Source organism: Lissotriton vulgaris, chromosome 8 (assembly GCF_964263255.1).
Source record: "Lissotriton vulgaris chromosome 8, aLisVul1.2, whole genome shotgun sequence".
Lineage (NCBI taxonomy): Eukaryota > Metazoa > Chordata > Amphibia > Caudata > Salamandridae > Lissotriton > Lissotriton vulgaris.
The window spans coordinates 206,290,580-206,315,453 of NC_141696.1; the positions used below are offsets into that span (position 1 = coordinate 206,290,580).

A 24,874-nucleotide genomic window follows, 5' to 3' on the forward strand; every position below is an offset into this window, starting at 1 on the left:
GAGGAACGACAGCACCGTGCTGGGCCCTTGCGTCTTCTCTGGCGCCAAAGGAACCCCCAGGTAACCCATCAGGTCCGTAAAACTGTCCAGTCGCTGCTGGCAGTCCGTCGAACCGGGCCAACCCACCAGGAAGAAGTCGTCCAGGTAATGCGTTATCGCCTCAGAGCCTGTGCGCCAGGAAAAAACCCACTGCAAGAAGGAGCTGAATCTCCCAAACAAGGCACACGACACGGAGCACCCCATAGGAAGTGCTCTATCGACAAAAATGAGCCCGTCCAGCTGAATCCCCAGCAACTGATGATCCGCCGGATGAACCGGCAGCAACCGAAACTCCGATTTTACATCGCATTTCGCCATGAGCGCCCCCCGACCTGCCGTCATCACCAACCTCCTCGCGACGTCCACGGACGAGTACGACACTGATGCCAACTCCGCTGAGATAAAGCCGTTCACCGACGCGCCCTCCGGCCATGAGAGATGCTGAATCAGCCGCAACTGACCCGGCTCTTTTTTCGGGACCACTCCAATAGGTGAAATGATCAACTCCGGCAATGGCGCCTCCTCAAAAGGCCCCACCATCCTTCCTTCCTTCACTTCCTTAAAGAGCTTCTCCCGGACGATACCCTTGTGTGCGTTCACCGACTTCAGGTTCTCTGCCCATCGAGCGATCCGCGGACCCTCGTATCCCAACCGGAAACCCTCCCTGAAACCCCGACACAGCACGGCCGCATCGTCCGCCCGCGGATAAGCCTTCAAAAAAGTTTCCAGTCGGTCCAGCCTAACTGGTGTACGAGCCTTTTCCCAGGGTACTCGCCCCCCCTGCCTCCTCCCCTCCCCCTGCTGGGCACGGGAGCCGGATACTGGCCCCCCCCCCCAAGCCCCCAACAGCGCGTCTCCGGGTGGCGCCTCCCGCATGCGGAGCATTCGTGCCAAAAACAGCACACCTGCCGGAGACAGGAACCTCTGTTGAAGTCCCAGCAGGCCCGACACTGTGACTGCTCCCGGCTCTCCCCGCCCCCACCCCCTCACGGGTGGGGCAGGCCGAAAAAAGGGGCGGCGCCAGCGGCAACCCACTGGCCGTGTAGATGGTGCGGCCAAATTTTGCCCCACTCATCGTCTGTTGGTACAGTCCGCATCCAACTCCCCCCACTTTGCCTCCGGATCCGACGCCATGCGCGCCCGAAACTCTTCGTCGTAATGCGATCAAGCATTACCTCCGTAGGTCACTTGCGCCCGCTGCACCACGTCCATGTACTTGAACAGAGCGACCGCCCTGTCGGGGTACTTCTCACAGTACACGCTGGCATATATCAGAAAAGCCGCCAACCAGTTCTCTATGGTAACTGGCACCTTAGGTCGCCTAGCAAATTCCTGCTCCTCTTCCTTCGACCCCTCTTTGGCCATCAACTCCCTGTGGAGCAACTTCAAAATCTCCACATACTCCCCCTTCCAAATCTTCTTCCTAGTCGCCAGTGACAAATGCGCCCCCAGTGGCTTCGCCACCCCCATGTACGGCAGCTTCCTGACCGGCACCTCACAGCTCTCCTTCGCCCCGGTGCTGGACGCCGCCGACCCACCGGATTTCGCCGCCTCACCCGTCCCCGTACTCACCGACGCCGCGCCACCCACCGCCTCCGTACACACCCCGGCATCCATCATGTACCTGCCCTTCACCAATCTCACCTCCTCCCCTCCCCCAGCATCCGTCCCCACTGACACTTGGCATCCGCCATCCACTCCACCAGCTGCCTGGCCTCCATGAGGCCCGCCCAAGCCACTCCCCACTCTTGCACCGGTCTTACCTGGCATCAAGGCTGGCGTCCTCACCGGATCCCGCCGCCTAACCAGGTCCGCTGGGGGGGCTGTCACTCGTGGCACCGTCTGCCGGGGGCGTACCTGTAAAACACTGCCAACAACATTACTCGCCTCCCCCTCCCCCTCCCGAAGCTCCCCCTCCTCCTCCGACTCTATCTCTCCACCTCCCGCCACCACTACCTCTCCAGCCTGCACCCTACTCAAACCTGCCCTGTCCCTGCACTCCGTTATCAGTGTCCCTAAATCCACACTCCCCCTTCTCCTATCCTCCATCTGGTAGTCAGAGTATCCTGCCAAATTTCCGCTCCATCCCCGTTGCCCGGCAGCCGGATCGACCCATCGGGAGGGGGGCATTGGAGAACTATGTCCCTGCCATCCGCTGTCAGCACGCATTGGTCCCTCGTTGGAGCGCGACCGCCCGTACTAGGCAGAGCCGGCCCATCCCCTCGGCGTGTTGGAGCCGCAAGCTGCTCACCCGAGCCCCTCGCCAACTGCTCCTGCCAAGAAAAAAGCAGGGAAGTCCAGCATGCCGAGGCAAAACCACCCCCGTCACCCCCCCCCACATTCCCAGCGCACCTCTCCCCCATGCCGCCGAATGCCCTCCCTGCCGTGCCGGTCGCCCGCTCTACCACCCGATCTTGCTCAACCAGTCCAGCAACTCACGCCGCACTCCAAAATATCTTTCTGAGAAACCCGACGCTACCAGCCCAGACACTGCTAAAGGCCCTCAACTAAAAATACCACAACGATCACTAATGCCCCCCGGCTGCTGGGTCACTGTCCCACGAAATGGTGCACAGTGAACAAAAATGGCCGCTCTTATCGGCCCAAGCCCAAAAAGAGCCCAAATTCCACCAGCCAGCCCAACCAGCCCAAAGTCCCTTCCTGTCCCCGTCTAAAACCTTCCCCCCACCCTTCCTCCCGGGGCCCCAAATTCCCCGGGGGGGCGAGCCTCATTCCGGTCGGCCACCCCCCGCAAAGCCCCATTGCGCAAGTTGCTCCGTGCATGAAGCAGCGTAGTTTCCCCCTGCAGGTATGACTTGGAATTGTGAACAGTGCCTGTAGTGATAACACCTGCTATACTACAACACGGTATATCTCCACCACATTGCCCACACTACAACTGACCACTATAACCTCTCCTATGCATCCTAAGGCATTACATAGTTCCGGATGAGAGAGCTGAGGATAAGGCTTAATCAATTAATAGATTAAAAAAGAGTTTATTAAATAAATTCAATTATAAGAAAGACTGAAGGGTGGGGTTCCCTCGGAAATGATGGAATGCTGGCTTTTGCGGTGGACACAATGTTATGATTAAGCATTGTGTTGACAGAAGGTAATATAACATAAAATGCCAAATGCCACACATATGTTAGGGACCTGAGGCCTGCTGTTGCTTTTAACTCTTAGCAAAATTTAGAAAAAAAATTATTAAAAATATTTGGCCTACTTTACACCATATGAAATTCTTACATATACAGATACAGTCCAGATAAATACAGAGAAACACCTGTTTATCTGTATTTATTTTTAAATGTTAAAAAAAACAGACGCTACTCAGATGCATTTTCAACGGAGTATGGTATCTGCCAAACTCTAATTCAGGCCCTATGTGTATTGTTTGTGTTGTGTGATTGGGTGAATTTTAAATCTGACTTGTATTTGCTAACATTTGTAAATTCTCTTTGTTTTAGTGCAATTTTACATTGTAATTGGTGTTGACTTTTCCAAGTATAGGCAAAGCCAAGACGTCTTGGCTCCATTAAAGATGAATTATTGGGGTTTCCAATGCTTGTATGTTACATGTGAGAATAGTTGCATGTAGGTTTCTGGGTGAGTTCTGGTTGTGGGAGGATGTTTATAATGGAGCAAGATTGAGAGCTCTGGGGCTGAGGCTGTGGAGCTCGATGGGACGGAAGCTACACAGAGGGCTGGAGGAAGCAACATAGAGGGTTAGTCGGAATCGACATTGGGGGGTTTGGGTGAGGGAATCAACACAGAGTGTTCAAGGAGGGAATCAAATTAAAGGTGATGGAGAGCAAGGTAGAGCAATGGGGAAGTAAATGGGCAAGAGAGCAACGGAAGCGTGCAGGGTAGACGCACACAGGAAGAAGAGAGAGAGAGAGCACAATATATCAAATGGCTGTAAAGAAGATCTATAAAGGGGTGGAGGGAAAACACCTCTGGCTTTACAGATTATTAGGTCTTGCCTAAAAGCGCATGCGCTGTCTGTTCTGAGACATGTGGTGGGCTTATAGTGGGCTTGGAGCCTCCCCATTTCTTGCCATTGGTTGGTTTGGTTGTCACTCACATTTGCTTGGATCCTACTTGTCAGATTCCGTATGCTATCCTTACCTCTTGTGTTGTTTGTCCCTCCTCTGGAGCAGTGAGCCATTGGTTGTGTCCTTCCACTGCTCCCTTTTCAGGCACTACTTTTTAGGTCGAGCCTAGGCAATGCCCATTAGATTCCCAATGTTAGACTAATGTTCTGATTTGTTACCTGTGCATCAAATTGTAAAGCGCTCTGATATCCTTCGGGATCAAGTTTGCGCTATAGAAAACTTTCTAAATAAATATATTTAAAAAAACGTAAGTGGCTCTCTGGTATCCTGGTGTTGACTTGGTGATATGGATTGGTGCATTTTGTGCTCGACGTTCTGCTCTTGCTATAGTCATACATAGTAATCATAGGCTGTTTCCATAGTTTTCCACATTTTGCCAGTTTCCTTCTGCCAAGGTCTAACAGGTAAAATAGATGAGTAAAGCACATCTCGAAACTCAACTACCTTGTGCAGACCCTGCAATGCACTACATAATTAATACTTAGACCTCGATGCAGTAGGTATTTACAGCATTTTCTTTAATTAGCTCATCATTTATATCCCTCCGAATTCGAAGGCAGTGACTGCGATACATTTTAGTGAAGTAGCAAGAGAGTGAAAAACACACAAGGAGGGAAAGGAGGAGGAAGAGAAAGACCAAAATACGTGACAAAGGTAAAAGGGGGAACCTGTTAAATAAAGGGGCAGGTGGTGGATTAAAGGCATAAGGTGAAATCAGAACTAAACAGTCTGGGTATTCGGTTCCCCAACTTGGGGCCCTGGCAATTCGTTTTCATTTAGACTATTCACTGATGGTAGTTAAAATCATATTTTACACATACTGCTTGGAATGTTTTCATTTTTTGTTCAAGTTATTCTTAACACATCTATGTTCTGTAAAAATACTTAAAGATGTCCTGATGTTGTCTTTTTTCTATATTTATGTGCTATGCGCATCTCAAGTGTATTTCTGTTGCGCACAGTGCTTGACTAGTGGCTGCTGTGAAAGCTTTGGGGATCTAGCCAAACCAGGGCGATTGGCTTCTATTTAAAGTAGAGGTGGGCGAATAGGTTTGGCTTATTAATTGGGTGAAGTCACAGTGGGGCATGGCAGACTATGCACGCGCAAACACAGATCCCCAAGCACAAAGAGATAAAGATGCAAGCAAACAAATGGACATCTAGGCATACCAAGACATATGTGCATCAGAGCAAATAGACAACACATATGCCCCTATAGACAACAGTACAAAGGCATACATACAGTGTCAGACATACAGGAAGAGGAATGCACGACTGTGTGAGTAGATGACACGTGTGCAACTGTGAATGCACACATGGTTTAATGTATGCACATGGGTGCATGAATTGATTAACAAATATACATTTGTTGTTTAGGACTTGTTTTTTGGCTTACAACGGATTGGATTTGTTTTATTACCATGCAATTTTTAAATTGTTTCCGTTGTAAGAGCAGAGAACAAAGATGCTGGCACTTTTTCTGTGGTTTACGTTTTAGTACGATATATGCCTAAGAAGCAGGTTCTAAACTTCAGTCTCCTTTAAGAGCATTTGGCAGTGAAAATATCGAACAAAACATTTGAATCGAACAAGAGACTACATAATTATTCACTATTCACTACATGCCTTTACGGATAGCAAGTCTGAAACACATTCAGGCAATTACAAAATGTGGGCCTCTATCCTGGTATCCGTGAAGAAACAACCCTTTTTTCAATCATAGATTAATGGCATCTAGAGTATGCACATAATGCCTTATTAGGCAAGCACTGACCACAAAGCGTATAATAATTATATAGAACAACCCTCACTTATATTATAGTAGGACATTATCCAGAGAGTGAAGCAAATGCAGCAGAAAAAAATACTCTAAATGCTGGGCTCCACCTCAAACCGCACTCACTATAGCTTATGATGGGCTACAACAGAGGAGTGCAAAACAAATAATTAGAAGGAATAGTCAATAATACAAATTAACAAGCATTCTACTTTGAATACACAGTATAACTAGTTACTCAGGTATTGTGTTTTAAGGGAAAATAACGAAGTTCAATGTGTGGTTATCATGAGATTTTTTTTCAACATATCTGAAAAAGAAAGTGCAAAGAGATGTTTTACAGCAATTTAAATCCAATTAAAAAAACTTGTCAAAATACCTCTTGTGGGTAAAACTGAACAGTGGGCTTTGGGTTAGGAAATTGTTTTAATTGGTTGGCTCTACAGTCAATCTAGTTAGCTAGTTTCTTATTGGATGGCTTTTGCCGCTCTTCTTGTGTTTTTTCTTCTCCTGGACCATAGTTTCTCTACCATCCTTTTGATTGGATGACTTGTATCCTTCCACTGCTCACATTCAGATAACGAAATTGTTATTATTTTTAGCACTACACAGGAGTGAGCACATGTGTTTTCTTGAGTTCTCACACTGCCCTGTGTGTTGACTCTCTGTTCACCCTTACGACCCCTTTTTTTCCGGTCAAATATTAACTTTGGTGATAAAGGTAGCATTTCATAAAAGCACACACAATACATCAACAGCACACTAAATATTATATAGTCTCTTAAAATCTACAAACTAGTGTTGCCCTGGGCGCTGTCCCAGAGCCCCTTTCCCATCGAACAGGGCTGGTTATTCCCCATTTGACAATTAAGGTGACTTTCAGACATGGTCCATGCTAGTCACCATGCAACAAAGTTTAATTTCGGCCTTAAGAATCAATATGAGCAGGCCTGACTGACTACAGCAATCTTCTCAGGCCGGGGCTGCCAGCGAGTTCAGAGACTACCGATGCATGTCTTCTCAGGCTCCGGTCCCACAATGCGGGAGGGTTGTGGCATCTAGAAGACCTCTCTGGATGATGCATCGGAACAAACTATCTCTGACGGGATATCCAGACGTTACTCTGTAGCTTTCACGTCTAATTGTAAATATGTAATGTAGTTGTGTATATATGTGAACTTGTATAGGCTCACAACATTCCCCACCCTATGAACAGTCCTTGAGCTGAGGATCTTCAGTAAAATCTTATTATGATTTTCTAAATTTTCTAAATCCAAAGTGTACTTGCCTGTGTAACTAATTAATGTAATTGCGTGTATATCTAAATTGAAAACCTGCCTTAAGACACTTCATGTGGCGCTACATGTGTAGAAATGCACTCTCTTTTCACTTTTTAAGCAAAGGTTTGGCGTGAACTTTGGCGCTGTACCACATACGCTGTCTGGTTCCCGGCGCACATAGCCTTAGTTGCAGCGCACAGAGACCTTATACTGCCGCACAAGGAGGAAAAAAATTAGTGGGAACATTGACAGTGACCACAAGATAAGGTGTTTTTAGTGCAATATTCCTATGGAACTTAATTCTCAAAATAGTAAGGTTTAATTCACAAGTGTCTTATTCAGAGATAGGAAGCTAAGGAGATATAGGCTACATGTAAAACAAAGTGTTTTTCAGGAATCTAGCTGTAGCAGTGTTCAGGGAGGTTTATGTCCTTCTTACACCAGACAACATTTTTGCACATATGGAAAGGATTGCCTTCTTTGGGGGTCAACCGTTTTTCCTATATTGAACAAATAGGGCAGCTCATATCTCTGCATCATTTCTTGATGCCACAATATAGATCATAAACCTAGTGGCCTAAAAAGCACAAAAAACACAGGAGAACTTAATAGGCAGGGTGAACTTCTCATAGTACCACAAGACGTGTTTGGTGACTTGGATGCTGAGATTAGTGCACAATAGCATGGTGTTTTGTTGCCACAGCGCCTTCTCTTTAGTTGTATTTATTTAACAAACAAACTTTGGGGTCTGGACTTTTTCTGCTTAAGCCTCCAGTTTTCTTGTTATGCCACAGAAATTTCAATTTCTTTGTGAGCCCCTTTGGATTTCTTCTTTCATGGCAGTGCTGCGGATGTGCCTCTTCTTATTCAGGTGATCAATAGTTGTGCTATATCTACACTGTGGATTGTTGTTTTATCTACCAAAAAGTCCTCAAACTGTAAAGAAATGTTACAGGAATGATAGATGAGTCATTCCCTCTTCTCCTCCTCACCTGAGAATCATGAGATAGGCAAAGCTCCATTTTTTACTTAACACCAATGAACACTAATTGGATTGAAATTGTCCTTTAATAAAACTTACACGCTTACACGCTAACCAGATGCCCCCTGGTATGTGTCTAAATCTAAAATTGCCCGCATGCAATGCTCCAAGAAACAAAATTTTTGTTCTTATTTTCATCAGGTCACATTTGGCCTTCCTACCAAATGGACTTGCTTCAACAAGAAGTGCAATCTCTATTACTCAAAGGGGCTATAGAACCAGTCCCATTTCAGTACCAATGGTTAGGGGTTTATTCCCTTTACTTTCTAATTCTCAAAAAGGACGGCTTACTAAAACCTATTCTAGATCGCAGAGAGTTAAACAAATACAAACTGTCAGAGCTTTCACATGGTGACTCTTCAGCAAGTACTTCCTTATTTACAGCAGGATGACTTTATGTCTAGCTCTAGATCAAAATGACGCCTACTTTCACATTCCAATTCACCCGGCTCATCGCAAATACCTCAGATATGTGATAGCAGGCAAACATGACTTACATATACATATGTTTACACCTAGCAGCAGCAGCTGCAAACTTGCAAAATATACAACACTTCTCTCTATCCAGAGTACCAGTAATTAAAGCCTTCTTGGAGGGATTAAAAAGGGTGATACCACCAAGAGTTCCCCCTGCTCCAAAGTGGAACTTAAATATAGTCCTTTCAAGGCTAATGGGTCCACCTTTTGAACCAATGCATAAATATCAATTACAATTCCTCTCATGGAAGGTTGTTTTCTCTATAGCAGTAACCTCACTAAGGAGAGTTGGTGAACTTCAGACAACTACACGAGAGTCTTTCTTTCAGCTTCACAAAGATAGGGTGGTTCTTCGAACCAACATTAATTTTCTTCCTAAAGTAGTTTCTGTCATTCATGTCAATCATTCAGTTGAGTTACGTGTGTTCTTTCCTCAAACTGATTCTGTAGCAGAACGAATTCTACACACACTTGATGTTAGAAGAGCTATACTATATAACGTACAAAGAACCAAACAATTTCGAAAAACAAAGCAGCTATCTGTTGCTTTTTCTCCACCACACAAAGGCAATCCCATATCTAAGGAAGGTATTGCAAGATGGATTGGTAAATGTATCCGAACATGTTATGCCAAAGCAAAAAAAACTTTGATAATACCCCTAGTGCTCATTCCACTCGCAAGGTAGGGATTACTATGGCCTTCTTAGGGAATATTACTCTAGCCGACATCTGTAAGGCAGTGACATGGTCTCCCCTTCCCCCCACCTGATGCATCACATGATTTAATCGCCTAAGATTCATTGTGCTACTAAGCCCTGGAATAAAACCACACTTATCGTTGTGTATCAGTTGCGTGATCACCGGCCGCAGTCTAAGGGCAAGTACCTTAAACAGTACCTTCATGTCTGTATCAATCATTGTAAGCGGACTGTAGGCAGTCGAATTAGAGGCATGTGTCCTGGGCTTCAATACTAGGGATATACACTCCTCCCACATAGTTGGAAACAGGATAACGTGCTCACGAGCCTCGAGATGCACCTCAAGCAATCTCTGCTTAAAGTCTAGGGCATTCTAGAACTCAGCTGGGAATCCATCTCTTCCCGGTGTCTAACCGCCTGATCACCTCAACTGTGAGTTCTGTGTCTAATTCCTGTACCGCCACCTCCTCCATCAGCGGAATCAGTAATCTGGTTAGAAAGTCAGTAATGAACCTGTGTCAGGTCAACCTGGGCAGGTCCCAAAAGCTCCCTGAAGGTTGCCGCAATGTTACCCTGGGTATATGCTTTCCACCCCTGTATGGTCTTAGGATGCAATATAGGGGATTGTGGCGTCTCCCTATGGAGCACTCAGGCCAAAAGTTGCCCAGCATTGTCTCCCTCCCTATATAACAACAGTCTGTAAGATTTCAGAGCATAACTCTCAAGTCAATCTCTCACTGAGGCAACCAGATGCAAAATCTCTACCTCATCCCCTAGACCATCCAAGTTGTCCAGAGAGAGCCACTGTAGCTCCGCTAATGCTTCCTGCAGAAGCTCCTCCTGTAAAACCCAAGCCCACTGCTGGATAATCCTACACATCGTCCCCGCAATACCGCTTTCATTACCTTCCATTCCAACGCCCAACTTTGAATAGAGGCCCAATTCATTTAAAAGAAATCAGTCAGTGTGCCCGCTAGCGTATCCCTGCCCACCAGTGCCGGTCCTAGGCCTTCTGAGGCCCCGGGCGAAAGGGAAGATGTGAGGCCCCTCTAATTGCATATTGTGTCGCAAGAAGTGACATCACAGAAAGTGACTTGCAGGACTTTTGATCTTAGTTATTTGTGGAAATATAGTAATTTCAGCTTTATTTTTCCACAAAACCAGATATAAATATGGATAAATACAGATAAAATTGGCAACAAATAAATGTGGATAAATACAGACAGAAATGGCAAAAAAATAAATACCATACATACCATAAAACCGGGAGCCCTATTCATAATGTACCACATAATACTGGAGAAAAACACATCTCACACCAAAACCCCCAAACTAAAGCTCCTAGGCTCACTAGGTTACTATGTTATTGGGTTTCTGCAGTGATTTGCCATGGAAATATATATGTTCACAACAAATTAATTGGCGAGTATGTATGGCAAATCACCAACATACTCCAGCACCATGTGGCACACGCTCATCTTTTTCCTCACGCACCAAAAGCTACAAGCAAAGAGGTGTATTTATGACAGTGGCCTTGGGACACCTGCTTAGCGCTCATCATGTTCCACAGTCAACTCTTATTCTACTTCATCTGCAAAGGATACACCATTAGATTGGCGGTTCAATGCACCTGACGCTGGCGCCTGGCGGCCGAAGGGGAAGGCACAGTATTTTGCTATCGAGAGTTATTGAGCGTGGGAGAGGACAGTAGCAGTGCTGCAGCACGCACCCATTGTTGTATATAGGGCTGCAAGGCCAATATGGGCTTTGGGCACGATAAAACGCACTGCGCTGCAAAACATGACGCACACAATAAAACGCTGCATGGTTATCAATGCATGGTTAAACTTATCAATGAGGCAAGAAAACAGCAGCTGAACGTCGCCTTTAGGTTTTGTATACTTAAGTTTCCCATGAATTTGGAAGATTCGGCTGTTAGCCTGAGACTATCCCCTAAAGCAGGGGTTTTTTTTGTTGCAAGTTTATAAAGCTTTACATGAGCACCAGTTCAATTACAGAATTCCAAGACCGTCACCTGATTCAGGCGGGACCACCGATTTTGTAAGCCATAAAATGGCTTAATGTTGTCCGTCGCCCGCTTGAAATTCCCTCTCCCTAAATGGAGCTCAATGTGAGACATTCATTCTCCCGATTACTTGTTTTTATTACGTTTTTTTTTAATTCTCCCGCTTTCTTCTTCTAAAATATTAGCATGGATGCATAAGGCCACAATAATTTTTTAAGCACGGAGATTAGGTGATATGCCTAGAATCAAAGCATGTTGAGCGAGGCGAGCCGACTTCGAGATTCAGACCTGGTTGCCCACTTCGAGTGTTCAGTGTTCCGGCAAACTAAAAAATGTGCAATATGCGGCAGAGGCAGATTCATTGAGAATATATGAAGGCCCCAGTATCGCTCGCTACGGTGAAGTATCACAATCATTTTACGCCCCACCACTTGCAAATGTCACCATGATCCGCCACTGGAAACTTATGAATGACGACAAGCGATGGATCAGGAGTCTCTCTGTATGCAATCATCATCATGTATATATAATATAGCAGCAGGTCTTACTTCTTACCTTAAGACGTTAACCAACTTATGCCAATCAACAACGAACGGGGCCCGCGTCCCGAACCAACTCCCGACTCCACCCGCCTCCTGGCCATGGAGCGCGCGTACGGGGTGCATGCTGCGTCACAGTGCTGTTAACTGCAGAGCGTGGGCTGGTCAATATGATGTCATGGGCCGTCATTGGAAGCGCTTTCGCGCGCTACCAGATTGACGGCCCTGGGACCCACATCTTTAACGGGCTAGCCTGGCGCCCGCGCACTGCGCACGGCAGACGGCACCACCACCATCACTAAGGCACCACCAGTCTAGGTGGTCACTAAGCTAGGTGGTGAGGTGCGTGCACGGTGACTGACGGACTGCCTTACTGTAAATTATTGTCTCAGCTGCGCGAGTGCGCGCAGCGCTTTTTAACCTAATTTCATGACGGGCCGGCCGGAGGTGGGCCCCCTGTTCTGCGATCTACTGCGGGGCCGGTGGCTGGGCCCCCGGTAGCGCGAGGCCCTGGGCAGCTGCCCATACCGCCCATGCCTAGGACCGGCCCTGCTGCCCACAGTGTCTTGCAATATTTCAGGTGGGAACTTCCACATGCTTGGTGACCTAATGCCACCACCCCATCCCAACAGACTTGTTACCGGAGCATGATCCGAAAGATAACGGGACAGGTGAGTTCCCTCCAGCACTTTGGGGGCAGGGCGAGTAGACAATAAGACATGATCTTGTCTGTTAAAAGTACCATGCATTGTTGAAAAGTAGGTATCCTCTCGCTTTGTCGGGTGTGACTCCCTCCATGCACCGCACAACCTCAACCCTTCCATAACCACCTGTAGCTTGGACGTCATCATGGGCTTAGTGGTTTTCCGTGGTGGGTGGTGGTCAAGCACACCATCTAAAATGCAGTTGAAGTTACCCACCATGTCAATCTTGTGACAACCGCCAGGGACAACACATTCCTCAGCGTGAAGTACGAAGACAAATCATCCACATTGGGGCAGTAAGTGTTAACAAAGGCCATGTCCACACCATTCAATCTGCCCTGCAATAATATATACCGTCCTTCGATATCCGCCTCCATATAAATCAATACAAATGGTACCCCAGGGGCAATGCAGATCAGCACCCCCATGAGAAAGATGAGTAGTTAGTTTAATAGACCTGCCATCTCCATTTCCTTGCAATTTTCAAGGCCTCAGTGTCTGTGAAGTGGGTTTTCTGGATGCAGGCTATGCTAACAACATGTCACTATGTCACTTAAGGAGGGTCAACACTCTATATTGTTTCTTATAGGACCCAGAGCCCAGCACGTTTCAAGAAAGAATGTTATACTTGATCGGGGCAGCAATCTACATCAAGCACGTTTTGCTCCGACCATGCACCCTCATATGAAGATGGCAACTGACTCCAAACACCTATACAACTAAGAAACCAGAAAAGTTCCCACCCTCCCATCCCTGTCAAGTAGCATTAAACAAGAACCATGTACATGCCCAAAGAAATCGATGTGAAGTATGTGCACCCTCACTTCCCTATATTACACCTACTCCAATACTCTACAACCCACACTCAATAAGGACAGCACCTCTCCCCCACTGCACAGATCAGAGGATAGCATGGGTTTTCCTTCCGAGCCCTCGGTTGTGATTCTACTCATACACACACATGTGGCAAGGAAGATTCCCGCGCCCCGCAATCAAACCCCACCATTCTTCACTCCCGAGTCCCGACCCCCTCTAGGGCAACACTCTCATAATAGAGAAGTATAAGGCCCAATAGTACTCAGTTAGCCCTCCATTCCCAAATATAACGCAATCTGTTGAATCAGTAACACCAAAGTGGTAAGTGCATTTCACACTGCAGTCACCACCCAGCATGCTCCAAAACGTCACGGGATACACTCCAATGGAAGTTTACTCTTAAATCCAGCCCCACAATGAGGGCATAACTCGCAACTTAGCAGGATAAAGTAGCATGTACCACAGTACCATAGTGTGGAGACGTTTCTTGACTTCCAGGAAGGTTTTACAGCCCTCCTGCACTTTCTGGGTATAGCCAAGATAAATTGCCATGTTCCTACCCTCAAATTGTGGCTCACTAGCTGCTGGCAGGATAACATCTCTGACGCGATAATTCAGCAAGCAGGCAATTGGCGCCCTCAGGAGGAGCCAGGGCTCAGTGAGCACGCTTTTTGATCAAAGTGCTTGAGAGTCCTGTTGGGCGCAGTTCTGCCTTCACCCAATGTTCTAGGAACCACTTCTCAGACTGACTCTGCATGCTCAGGGAAACCAGGGCGCTGTGTGTTGTTCCTTCGCAATGTCTCCTCCACGTCCTGCACATGATCTTCGAGAGTACCAGCGACAGCGATCAGTCATGCTGCCTGCTGTTTGAGTTGGTGCGCTTCCATCTGGGGGAAAGTGATGTTCGCTTCCTCAGTGTCGACTTTATCTGCAAGCTTATGCCAGTCTGCAATGAGAAGATTCACCTTGATTGAGACGCCTTCAATTTGATCCTCTAGTGTTACCCTGGACCTCTGTATGGCCTCCACGAGGGCAGCACACGATGGTTCCTCCTGATATTCTGGCGAGCGCTCCATTGTGCCCCGATGCCCCTGTTTGGTGATTCTGTGGGTGCCCTGCTGTGTGGGGTTTTACTGCGTGATGAGTTTACCCTCTACCTGTCTTTGAAGTCTGTCCTTTCCAAAGAGTCCACTTGGGGGTAAGTGTCAGCACCTCAGGCCCGCTGGCCTCACCGTTGTCCTCCAGCTGCAGTGTCAGAAGGCCATACAGGGTCACCACAGGCAGTCCAGGAGCCAAGATGGAAGCCACATGGCTCAGATCCATGCCTCAAGGCTAGGCCATGAGGGCCGCCCCTTCCAGGAACGATCAATGCCCACCAGGCCAAAGGATTTCAATGTACAGTCGCTGCCCCCCCTCCCTCCATAACACAAGGGGCCGTGACAGCACCAGCCAATACCTGCTCTATGAAATTCTCCAGTCTAGAGGCAGTCAGCAGTGTTCAAGATAGGGCAAGGGACGTATTCCTCAAACGCTGGGTAGTACTGTGTAGTACTGCTGAGGCAGGCCTTTCACACGCTGAAGCAGCGCTGGGGAAGCAGCTCTCACTCAGTCCCCCGCAGGCACCACCAACTGCTGGGGCCTCCAAGGCTCATAGATGGCGGTTCTAAAGGGCCTCCAGGCCAGCTCACCTCGCGCAGCTGCCCTCCCCTGGCTCAAGTTGCAGTACCGGCTGCTACCAGAAGTGGGGTGTGAGGCGCGGGGGGATGAAAAAAGAGCACTTACTTGGGAAAGGCCGGCCGCCGCTTCTCCTCCGTCCTCTTCATCTTCCTTCTTCGGGTCTCCAGTCCCAGCAGCAGGAAGCACCGGAGCTCCCAGGCTTCCCTAAGTTAATCACAATGCTGTAATTCAGTGTTGTGATGGTCTGAGAACAGTGGTTCGGCGCTCAGACTCTGACTGGGAGGATCTGCATGTTCCCCACCAGGCTCTTCCTTACAGCCTGGTGGGGAACACGAAAAGTGCGCATGACTGTTCGGCCGGCCAAACAGTCAAGCACACTTCGAGAGTGCCACCACTCCCCCTCCCCACCCCCCTCCGTCTGACCAGCCCTGCCCCTGCATGAAACCGAGACCCTGACTGCAATAGGAAAAATGAAATGATAATAATAACAATATATTATTATTGTTTTAGTTTTCCTTTTGAGCTGTGGGGTGATGCCCCTCCTCCTGAGTAGAGGAGCCACCATTGGTAAGTTGCTTTCACAGGAGAGTTTGATCAGCGGGCATCTGCGAACTGCCACACTGCACTACAAGGCCTCCTGTCAGTGCTCAAGGGCGCCTCAGACTCGCTGTGCCGAAATTGCCGGGGGAGCTAGTTGCCCCCTTCTGCCACAGTCGACAGCCTGTATGTGTCCACAAGCCCTAACGCCCGCAGTTGGGGCTCTCCCAGGGGCCCCCTAAACATCGCAGTATGCCAGAGCTCTGCAGGCCGCGATCAGCCTGGGTGTGCATCTGAGGCCGAAGGCTCATTAAGGGACCCCCAAGTTGGACCAATTCACCAACATAACATAAACATAACATAACATAACACTTGTATTTGTAAAGCACACTTCCCACCCATGGGTCTCAATGCGCTGAATAACAGATGTTTATTGTTACCCTACTCAATGGTACTCATTTTATCGACCTCAGACGGATAAAAGGCTGAGTGGACCCGCCGGGATTTGAACCTGTGACCATGAGATCGAACACAGGCTCCTGCAGTGGATGCATTAGTCCACTAAGCCACCAGACCCGGCAACAGCGCACAGCAGTGCATTCCCCATGGCCTCAAAGCAAGAAAACCTCCATTCCGCGCAGGATGCTTCAGGATTAAGCAGCCGGGCGATGGAGCTCCCTAACAGCACATTCTGTCTACCATCTTACTGTCCACGCCCCCTTCTCTTGACAAATTACCAATAGATTCCACAAAAGAAATTCCTGAGATAACAGTATTGCAGAAGAATTGTTCAAAAGTGAACTTTAATGACTTATACATTATATCTAAGTAAAGGTAGTTGGTGTCGATGAGCTTAATAAGATCTGAGAACAGATGAGTAGGAATTGGATTAGTAGATTGTGCTTAAAAGCCATCAACTAGTAAAACAGGCTCTTAAGTGGGGCCGGAGAGGCCTGTGTGAGAACTACCCAAATGTAATGGTTGAAAGATTGATTATCAGTCCATTTTTTGAATGATTGCACATGGTTTATAGAACTGAGGCAGGAACTTCTCTTTCCACTAAGGTTATAGAAGTTAAGATGCAGCCCATAAAAAACCCATTCATGATTACAGAAAGTAGTACTGAAGGACGAATCTTTTACAAACTCTTACATGCCTTTGTAAAGTTTTGGTGAATTGACCCCGAAATACACGCATCACTATTAGTAAAAGTGCAAAGAGGGCACACACTTCTTTCTATCTCTTCTAATTGTACAGGAACATTCCCAAAAAATTCCCATTTAGATGCTTTGTAGCCAATTCACAAAGCCATGCAAGAATACTATTTTTCGTATTTAAAAAATTCCTATGTGAATACCCTGGTGCCTGTTTACAGACCATTTACCATGTAGCAAACTATACTAGTACAGCAGTTGGAAAACAAATAAATGGTTCTGAAGATGTGTGCCTTATTACCTTAAAACAATGCAGTGAGGCATGGTACCCTCTTTTTTCTGGCGGTTAGGCCCTTGTGACAGTGTCTGTGCTATCACATTTTACCGGTGAAGCATTTAGAATAATGACTTTGTCTATGTGTCTTTTGGTGATGTGTTTTCCGTACTTTGCCTCAAATTGTAAAACGCTTTGATATCCTTCGGGATCAAGTTTGCGCTATATAAAACGTTATACATAAATAAATAAATACACTGTTCAAAAACTGATATGGTGAAGTACAGCAATTTTTTGGAATTGAAAACCATATGTGCTGCATCTACCCGACATCTTTTGGTTCACTTTACATTTGCTAGAACAATGAAAGAATATGCATTTGTAATGTGTGCAGTGTCCTGGACATGTTCTAGTGTCTCAGCAGGCACAAGTTTAACAGCCACACACACATCCCACACCCATCCACCACAGGCATCACAAGTGACCTGGACCTGCTAATGAAAGTGCCCGAGTGCACATGCTCGTGGGCAGTTCACTAAGCATACACTTTGTGTCTGTGTCTATCATTACTTAGCATGTGGGCCGAGGGCCCACACCTTCACAATGGAGACCAGCAGGGGTTATGACCCCATACCGTGCTGCCTTGGAGATCTCCCCGAGTATAAAGAGGTGGTAGTGGGTCCCTGCTGCAACCTGCCCATGAAGCGTGTGAGCCACCCAGAAGAAGGTAAAACCTGGCCTTGTCGCTACTGCAGCCACTCGCCTACTACGAGGCTGTGAGAGCTGGCGAGCACCGACGTGAAGCCCACGTGGCGCTATAGACAAGACACAGATGAAGGCTGCGTTCTGAGCAGAGTGACAACATGAGACATCTGAGAAGATGCTGCGAGTTAAGGAGAAGTTTACACCGCCACCTGTAGGCCAGCTGGTGTATTTCACTAGAACACGGCAGTCTGCAATGAAATGGCGCTTCCAAACACTCATGACAAGCAGAAGACGACTGGCAATGCCTCATAAGTGCCTGTAGTCCCCTGTGCTCCCAAGCAGCAACAACAAGTAGACTGACCAAGACGGATGCCTATTTCCTTAAGAGGAGAATGACTGTGCACCACAGCAAGAAGACCTGCTAGACCACTAGCAAGCCTCAATGAATACAGTGCGCTGCACACACCAAACTCCCTAGCGCTGTCTGCTGCCACTGCAGTCAGGAAGGCAGCGCTGCATACCCCCTAGTGGTGAATGGCCACCACCACAAATAAGGAGAGCAGAAGCACCCTCACAGAGACAAAGCAAGTTACAGAAAGATCCTGGTTGCCCACCAGGTGCCCGCTAAAGATGCGGCACATGCCCAACGCTCCCCGGAAAAACAAGGGGAGTAAAGGCCTAGCATGGCTGAGTGCAGTAAGTGAGCATCTACATCTCAACTGCAGAAGCACAGCTGCGCAGCGGGCCAGAGACTATGCAGGGAGTGCCCCCAACACTGCCTTAAAACAGCTTCGTACATCGCCTATTACAGGCATGAGGAGGGCTGCATATTCCCAAGTGGCAATCTGCAAGGATTGCAACATGAAGAGAATGTGACATGACGCCACATCATGAAGAAAAGTAGAGTGACAATCCTGTCAACCTGAAGAACGGGACCACCACAGATGGGCTGGAGAGATCAACAAGGAGATAAGAACGTGGACTCGTACCACTACAAGAGTGCATCCGCAGACACAAGACAGCTACCAAGGCGGAGCGATCACCCTGGAGACAGTTCAATGGGAGAACAACATGTAAGCTGCCAGCAAGCGCAAACTGGGGCTCTCCCCCTACGCTTCCCAGTGCAGCTGTCAGTTAAGGAGCATGTGCAGTTTGAGGCAGATGGTATCCCTGCTCGTGACCGCAGGTGCCAAGGGAGAAGAACGGCACCAGCAAGGATACCGTGATACGTGGCTGTGAAGTCCCTCCAGTCACCCTCACTCCAAGCAAATCATTACCACCTGTCATTCAGGTCTAATGGCAATCATATCATCATTGCCATGTGCATCAACCAATCCAGTGAAGGAGCAACTCATCACCAGGGTGGAGCCTTGCACCCTTAAAGCACCAAGAGACCAAGGTATCCCATCAAAATGAAAGATCAAGTATCCAGAGACTGACTGACAGCCTATCCAAACCTGTGACCTGTTGGCAAGCACAGTAATCATTGTGTCACGGACCATGGTAGTTGTACAAACAACTTCATCGCGATTCTGTTAGTGATCATGCAGCGGCCCCCAGGGGGTCCACAAGCAGCCCTGCACAGTCCACACGGTCACGTGGCAACCCCGCAAAAGGGCCTCAAGGGCATTCCTGCACTAAGGTATCCTGGTACGAGAGATGATCTGGAAGCTGCTCCTTGGACAAGATTACCGGGAGGCACCGGGGCTTCAGAGAACGTTCAAAACATCTTTGACACCATCCCAGTCCTGGCAAGACTTGGCATCACAGTGCCCAGATCTCCTAAGAGAAAGTTTTGAATCAGGGCATCACAGATGCTCCTGAGGCACCATGTTGGAACTGTTTGAAACAACAACATCACCACAAGAGGAGGCAGGACCATCCAACAGTTCGGAAGTGGACATTGATCCAACGGACAGGCTGCCAAAGAATCCGGACTCCGCCTACACAGTGTTCGTGCCCAGTGGTAACAGGTTAAATTATAAAATGCTATCAAACAAGAAAAGAGTGTCCTATGGTATTCAAAAGGCCACAAAAAGGAGCAACAGAAAAAGGAAACTGGACTCACTTAGATCAGTTAAGAAAGCCCTCACTCACCAACCTGGTGGTGACATGCTTCCTCATCGGGCCCAACTAAAGAGGCTGAGTGCCTCTTTAGTGTGCTTCGACGCCAGGTCTACTGCGGAGCGGGTTTTCGTGTGAGTTCAGGCGTGCAGTGAGGATAAATTAAATGGTGGTGAAGGATTAAAAATGTCTTCAGTGTATTCAAAACATTTTTATTATTTGATTACTGGGACATAGATTTAAAAGTTAGTATAGGAAATTAGTCCACAATTAGTTTTGTGGTTGTTTCCAAAATTATTTACTGTCAGTCAACATGTTTCTGCCTTCAAAACAGTGAAAATTTACCAGGCATTCGTCAGGACTAATAAAGTGTACTAAACCCCGGCGGTATGAGCGTGCTAAGGCCCACCCTGACCTAGGGACGTGAATAGTGAAAAAAAGGGGTGACAAAAAAGTGCAAAAAGGAAGAGGGATTCTTCCCATTTACTCCTGGTTTAGGAGGCTTACCAAATTAGGTTTCTGCACTTGTTCGGTGTAATCAGTGTACACCATGGGTCACGGGAGGGGGGTGGTAGCGTAATTGGCACACCGCCCTCAACGCCAGGCACCCTCAGTAAGCCTGTGGCACCCTCAACTGGACCCCGAAGGCCCGATGATGAAGCATGTCACCATCAGGTTGGTGAGTGAGGGCTTTATTAACTGACCTAAGTGAGGCCAGTTTCCTTTTTCTGTTGCTCCTTTTTGTGGCCTTTTGAATACCATAGGACACTCTTTTCTTGTTTGATAGACTTAACCGGGGAATATGAGTGTTCCATAACTCTCCCTATCTCTCTTTTTGTTGTTATATAAATTATAAAATGTTCTGAGATGCCCGGGGGCTCCCAACTGCACCCGTCCACTGTTGTCCTGTGGACTGCCTCTAGAGACTGTGGCGTTTAGTTGTTTTCAGTTCATCCCACAGGTTGTACTTTGTTTTATTTTAATAAAATTTGGAAACAATGTAGTGTCCGGCTGGACACGTTCTAGTGTCAACAGGCCCACATTTGCCAACCACTCCCATGAGCGCTGGACTTGCACACATCCCACACCCATCCACCAAAGGCGTCACAAGTGATGTAGGTCTGCTAATAAAAGGGCCAGAGTGCACATGCTTATGGTCAGTTCACTAAGCATATACTCTGTGTCTGTGTCTATCAATACTCAGCATATGGGCTTAGGACCTACAACTTTACAATGTGATGGAAGGAAGGAATAGTAATTTGTATATGTGATGTCTGACAAAGTGAGCACGCTTTTCAAATATTGCAATAAAATCACGGAAATCATCAATCTTTTTTATTCTTTCAAACAGTAACATGGGAGGAGCCCCCCCACCAGACAAGACCTGGAAAGGAAACCTGAATGTTTCATACAACATAGGGCCTGGCTTCAGTGATGACTTTTCAACAAGGTTAGTGTAATCACAGTTTACATATATTGTCAATGCAATGTCCTGTGAGGCAGCACTGAATTGAATATACAATGTTCGTATCGTCTTTGTGTCCCGGAGTGAAAGAAGTTGCTCTTGGTAAATATGTTTTTGATTGGTTGTTAGCACTAGGTGTGAATGGCGTGTGACAGCCAGTACTAGCTCGAACGACACGCACGGACATTGATCCTCCACGTCACAGATCCAACCATCCGAAGGACCGCTACCCTCAATCCGAGACCAATTTGCATTGTGCAACCCCATTGAATCAACCTTGAAAAACGGCGCCAATTACTGAAGTCGGTTACCATACCGACGCTCTGAGCCTCATACGAGCCTTGACTCACACTGGACTCGAAAATCCCGTACCATTGATCAAAACCGAGCCAATTACGGAAGTTGGTTATTATACCAACACTCTGAGCCCCAAACGAGACTTGACTCATACTGGACTCAAAAACCCGTACCAATGAGGCGCATCATTGTTCTAACTAGGCATAGTAATTTTGTACAGTCCTGATGATGATCCCAATGTAATTTAGAGCGCAGGATCGAAACGTCGACCTTTTTAAGTAGCCATACAGTGAAACCAATTTGTATTAAGTTCTGTATGTACTACTCTGGCAAACACTTGTAACACTGATTTAAAAAGTGTCCAGCTTGCTCACTTTTCCTTTGCCTGAGAAATCTCTTCCTTTTTCTTACAAAGCTATCCTCTATCTTTTAACTGTGTTCTCTGTCCTGAGTAAAGCCCAGGATTGTGCCCTTTATTTCTGAAATGTTGCTCATGTACTGAGATGTTATAAATTCAATGATCATTATGAAAATAAACTCCCTGTCCGGCTGGACTTGGACAAATATATAGCAGCCTATTATGGTCTGTTTATCATTGCCTCATATCTCTGAAACTGCTTTGGACCGTTGTTTTTCCTTAATTGACTTAAACCCTTGGTCCACAGCCACCTTTAGGATCCCCCTTGTTTTTTTCTAGAAACTTGGCGTTCTTTTCTCCAGCATGACACTCACAATGTGCAGTATCTCAACTAAAAAGCAGTTTTTTACTGTCAAAAATATCAATATGCTGATAAAAACAGAAAATCTAAATCAAGCTATCTAGGGACTTTAGCCTTACTTGTAATGAATCACTCCCTTACGTGTCGTGTTTAAGAGCACGTAATTCGGTGGCGGGTTTTGAATTACATTTATTGCCTGCTTGTCACAAGCAGTACTGTGATTTAGACAAGTACTGGCTGACTGATTTTATTTGCTCACATGTCTCCGACGGCAACTTCTTGGAGCTACGGACAGGAGCATTTGTACAAACAGCAGCGCATAACAAGCAACACGAAGGGCATGGATAAGGGAAACAATGGCGCGTCTGAGGAAGCGGTGCTGCATTACATAACAAGTGAAAGCACGGCGCAGCACGTGTAACCTGAGACACCAGGAATGCAGCTGACAGCCTGCGCACCGCAGCTCACTCTCAAGACCCATAGGTCATGGGAGTGAATGTTCACAAAAAAAGTGGGACATACACCTGCTTTTGGCCATTTGCGTGTTTTCATTATTGAAAGCCACACGCAAAGGCCAGTAGGATGTATTGGAGTAGGCAGACCCTCACAGAGAAGTCTCTTGGAAGTCTGAAGCGATTCCAAGAGGCCCTCTCCTAGAGCAGCGCATGCGCACTGCGATAGGCGAGACCTTAAAAAAGGGAGGTAGGGAGTTCTCCCCCCCTAAAAAAATGAAATAACATTAATTTAAAATTGCTAATATATACATTTAAGAATTAGTTTGATTTGTTTTGATTTTTATCCTATTTAAGTATGTAAGGATTTAACTTACCTTTAATAAACATACCTTGCGTAGTAAATGATTTGCGGTAAAGGCGTGCGTGGTAAATGCATTCTGTTTGCACTAATCATGTGATTAGACAGTACCTCTATCTTTTCAACCCCAAAAGGTAAGTAGAGGGAATAATCATCACGACGATAAATTGTATGGCACCAGAAAAGCCATTTCCATGACTGAAGCAGTGGTGGGTGGGTTTCCCAACCAGATCAGTGGCTTGAACACTCTGGAGATCTGGCACCTTCAGTCGCTGACCAGAAATATTTGTATATAATTATTGATTGACTTGTCTGTTGCAGGCCTGTGTTTACACTGCCCCCTGGGAGAATGTTGCTATAGTCCATACTGGCGCCGACTCTTGGAAGAGGTTTACATCTCGGTGGCTTCCCATCCGGGCTGCCCTATAGCATGTATACCTGTTCCACCCCTCCTTAACAGATGATTGCATGTCCAAGCGGAACTACAAGATCTATTCCTTGGCTTTAAACACTCCTCTGTTTTTCGCGAACTGAAGTTTTGGTTCAGGTTAAACTTAAATATCTGAATACTGCAGCTCACGTACAATACCTAAACATAGGCCTTAGAACCACAAGAGTGTGTTTTGCTATCTGCAAAACCTCTGTTACGGGTGGAAAACGTCCTTTGACTCGCAATGTTGATGCTTATGACTTATGATAAATATCTTGTATGTGGGGCTATGAAAGAGGCACTCCCACCTCAGGGGAGTAACAAACACCCCCGCAGCCCCCGCGGTGCGGGGGCCCCCAGTCTTCAGTACATGAAGGGGGCCCCTCAGCTCATCGGTAGAGAGCTGTGAGTGGATTTCTCTCAGGTAGCTGCACTTTGCAGCCTGCTCTGAGCTCCTGGCTGACCCAGGACTGAAGAGAAACAATATAACAAGTCTCTTCAGTCAGAGCCAGGCCCAGAAAAAGGCTGGGGTGCGGGCCCTAGAGACAGCATTCCCCACAGGTCACAGCTTCTGAGACAGGAGAGGACAAGGCGGGGGTTGGGGGCCCCAGAGAGAGCATTCCCCACAGGGCACAGCTTCTGAGACGGGAGAGGACAAGGATGGGGGTGGGGCCCCCAGAGAGAGAATTCCCCACAGGGCACAGCCTCTGAGACGGGAGAGGGCAAGGGTGGGGGCCCCAGAGAGAGCATTCCCCACAGGGCACCGTCACTGAGACTGGAGAGTACAAGGATGGGGGTGGGGGACCCAGAGGGAGCATTCCCCACAGGGCACAGCCTCTGAGACGGGAGAGGACAAGGATGGGAGTGGGGGCCACAGAGACAGCATTCCCCACAAGGCTCTGCTTCTATGAGAAGGGACAAGGACAAGGATGGGGGTGGCGGCCCCAGAGAAAGCATTCTCCATAGGGCAATGCTCATATGAGAAGGGACGAGGCAGCAAAATGGTGCCCTCAGGTAAACACTCTTGTTAGAACGCATACTACTTTGTGGGAGAGAGTGGAGAGATTGGAGAGAGAGAGTGGAGGGAGAGAGTGGAAAATTTGGAGAGAGAGAGAGAGTGGAGAGAAAGAGTGGAGATAGAGAGAGAGAGAGAGGAGAGACAGTGGAGAGAGAGAGAAGAGAGAGTGGAGACATAGGAGAGAGAGAGTAAAGAGAGTGGA

The 24,874-nt window shown here is 47.3% G+C and overlaps 1 protein-coding gene across 1 annotated transcript in view; it reads left to right on the forward strand.

Annotated features, from left to right (window-relative positions):
• Positions 1 to 24,874, forward strand: part of LOC147696878 (N-acetylated-alpha-linked acidic dipeptidase 2-like) — a 476,544-nt gene that overhangs the window by 184,803 nt on the left and 266,867 nt on the right. The window contains exon 9 of the mRNA XM_086933986.1: positions 21,282 to 21,380. Within this exon, the coding sequence (XP_086790112.1) occupies positions 21,282 to 21,380 (99 nt within the window). The remainder of the gene's footprint in view (positions 1 to 21,281; positions 21,381 to 24,874) is intronic.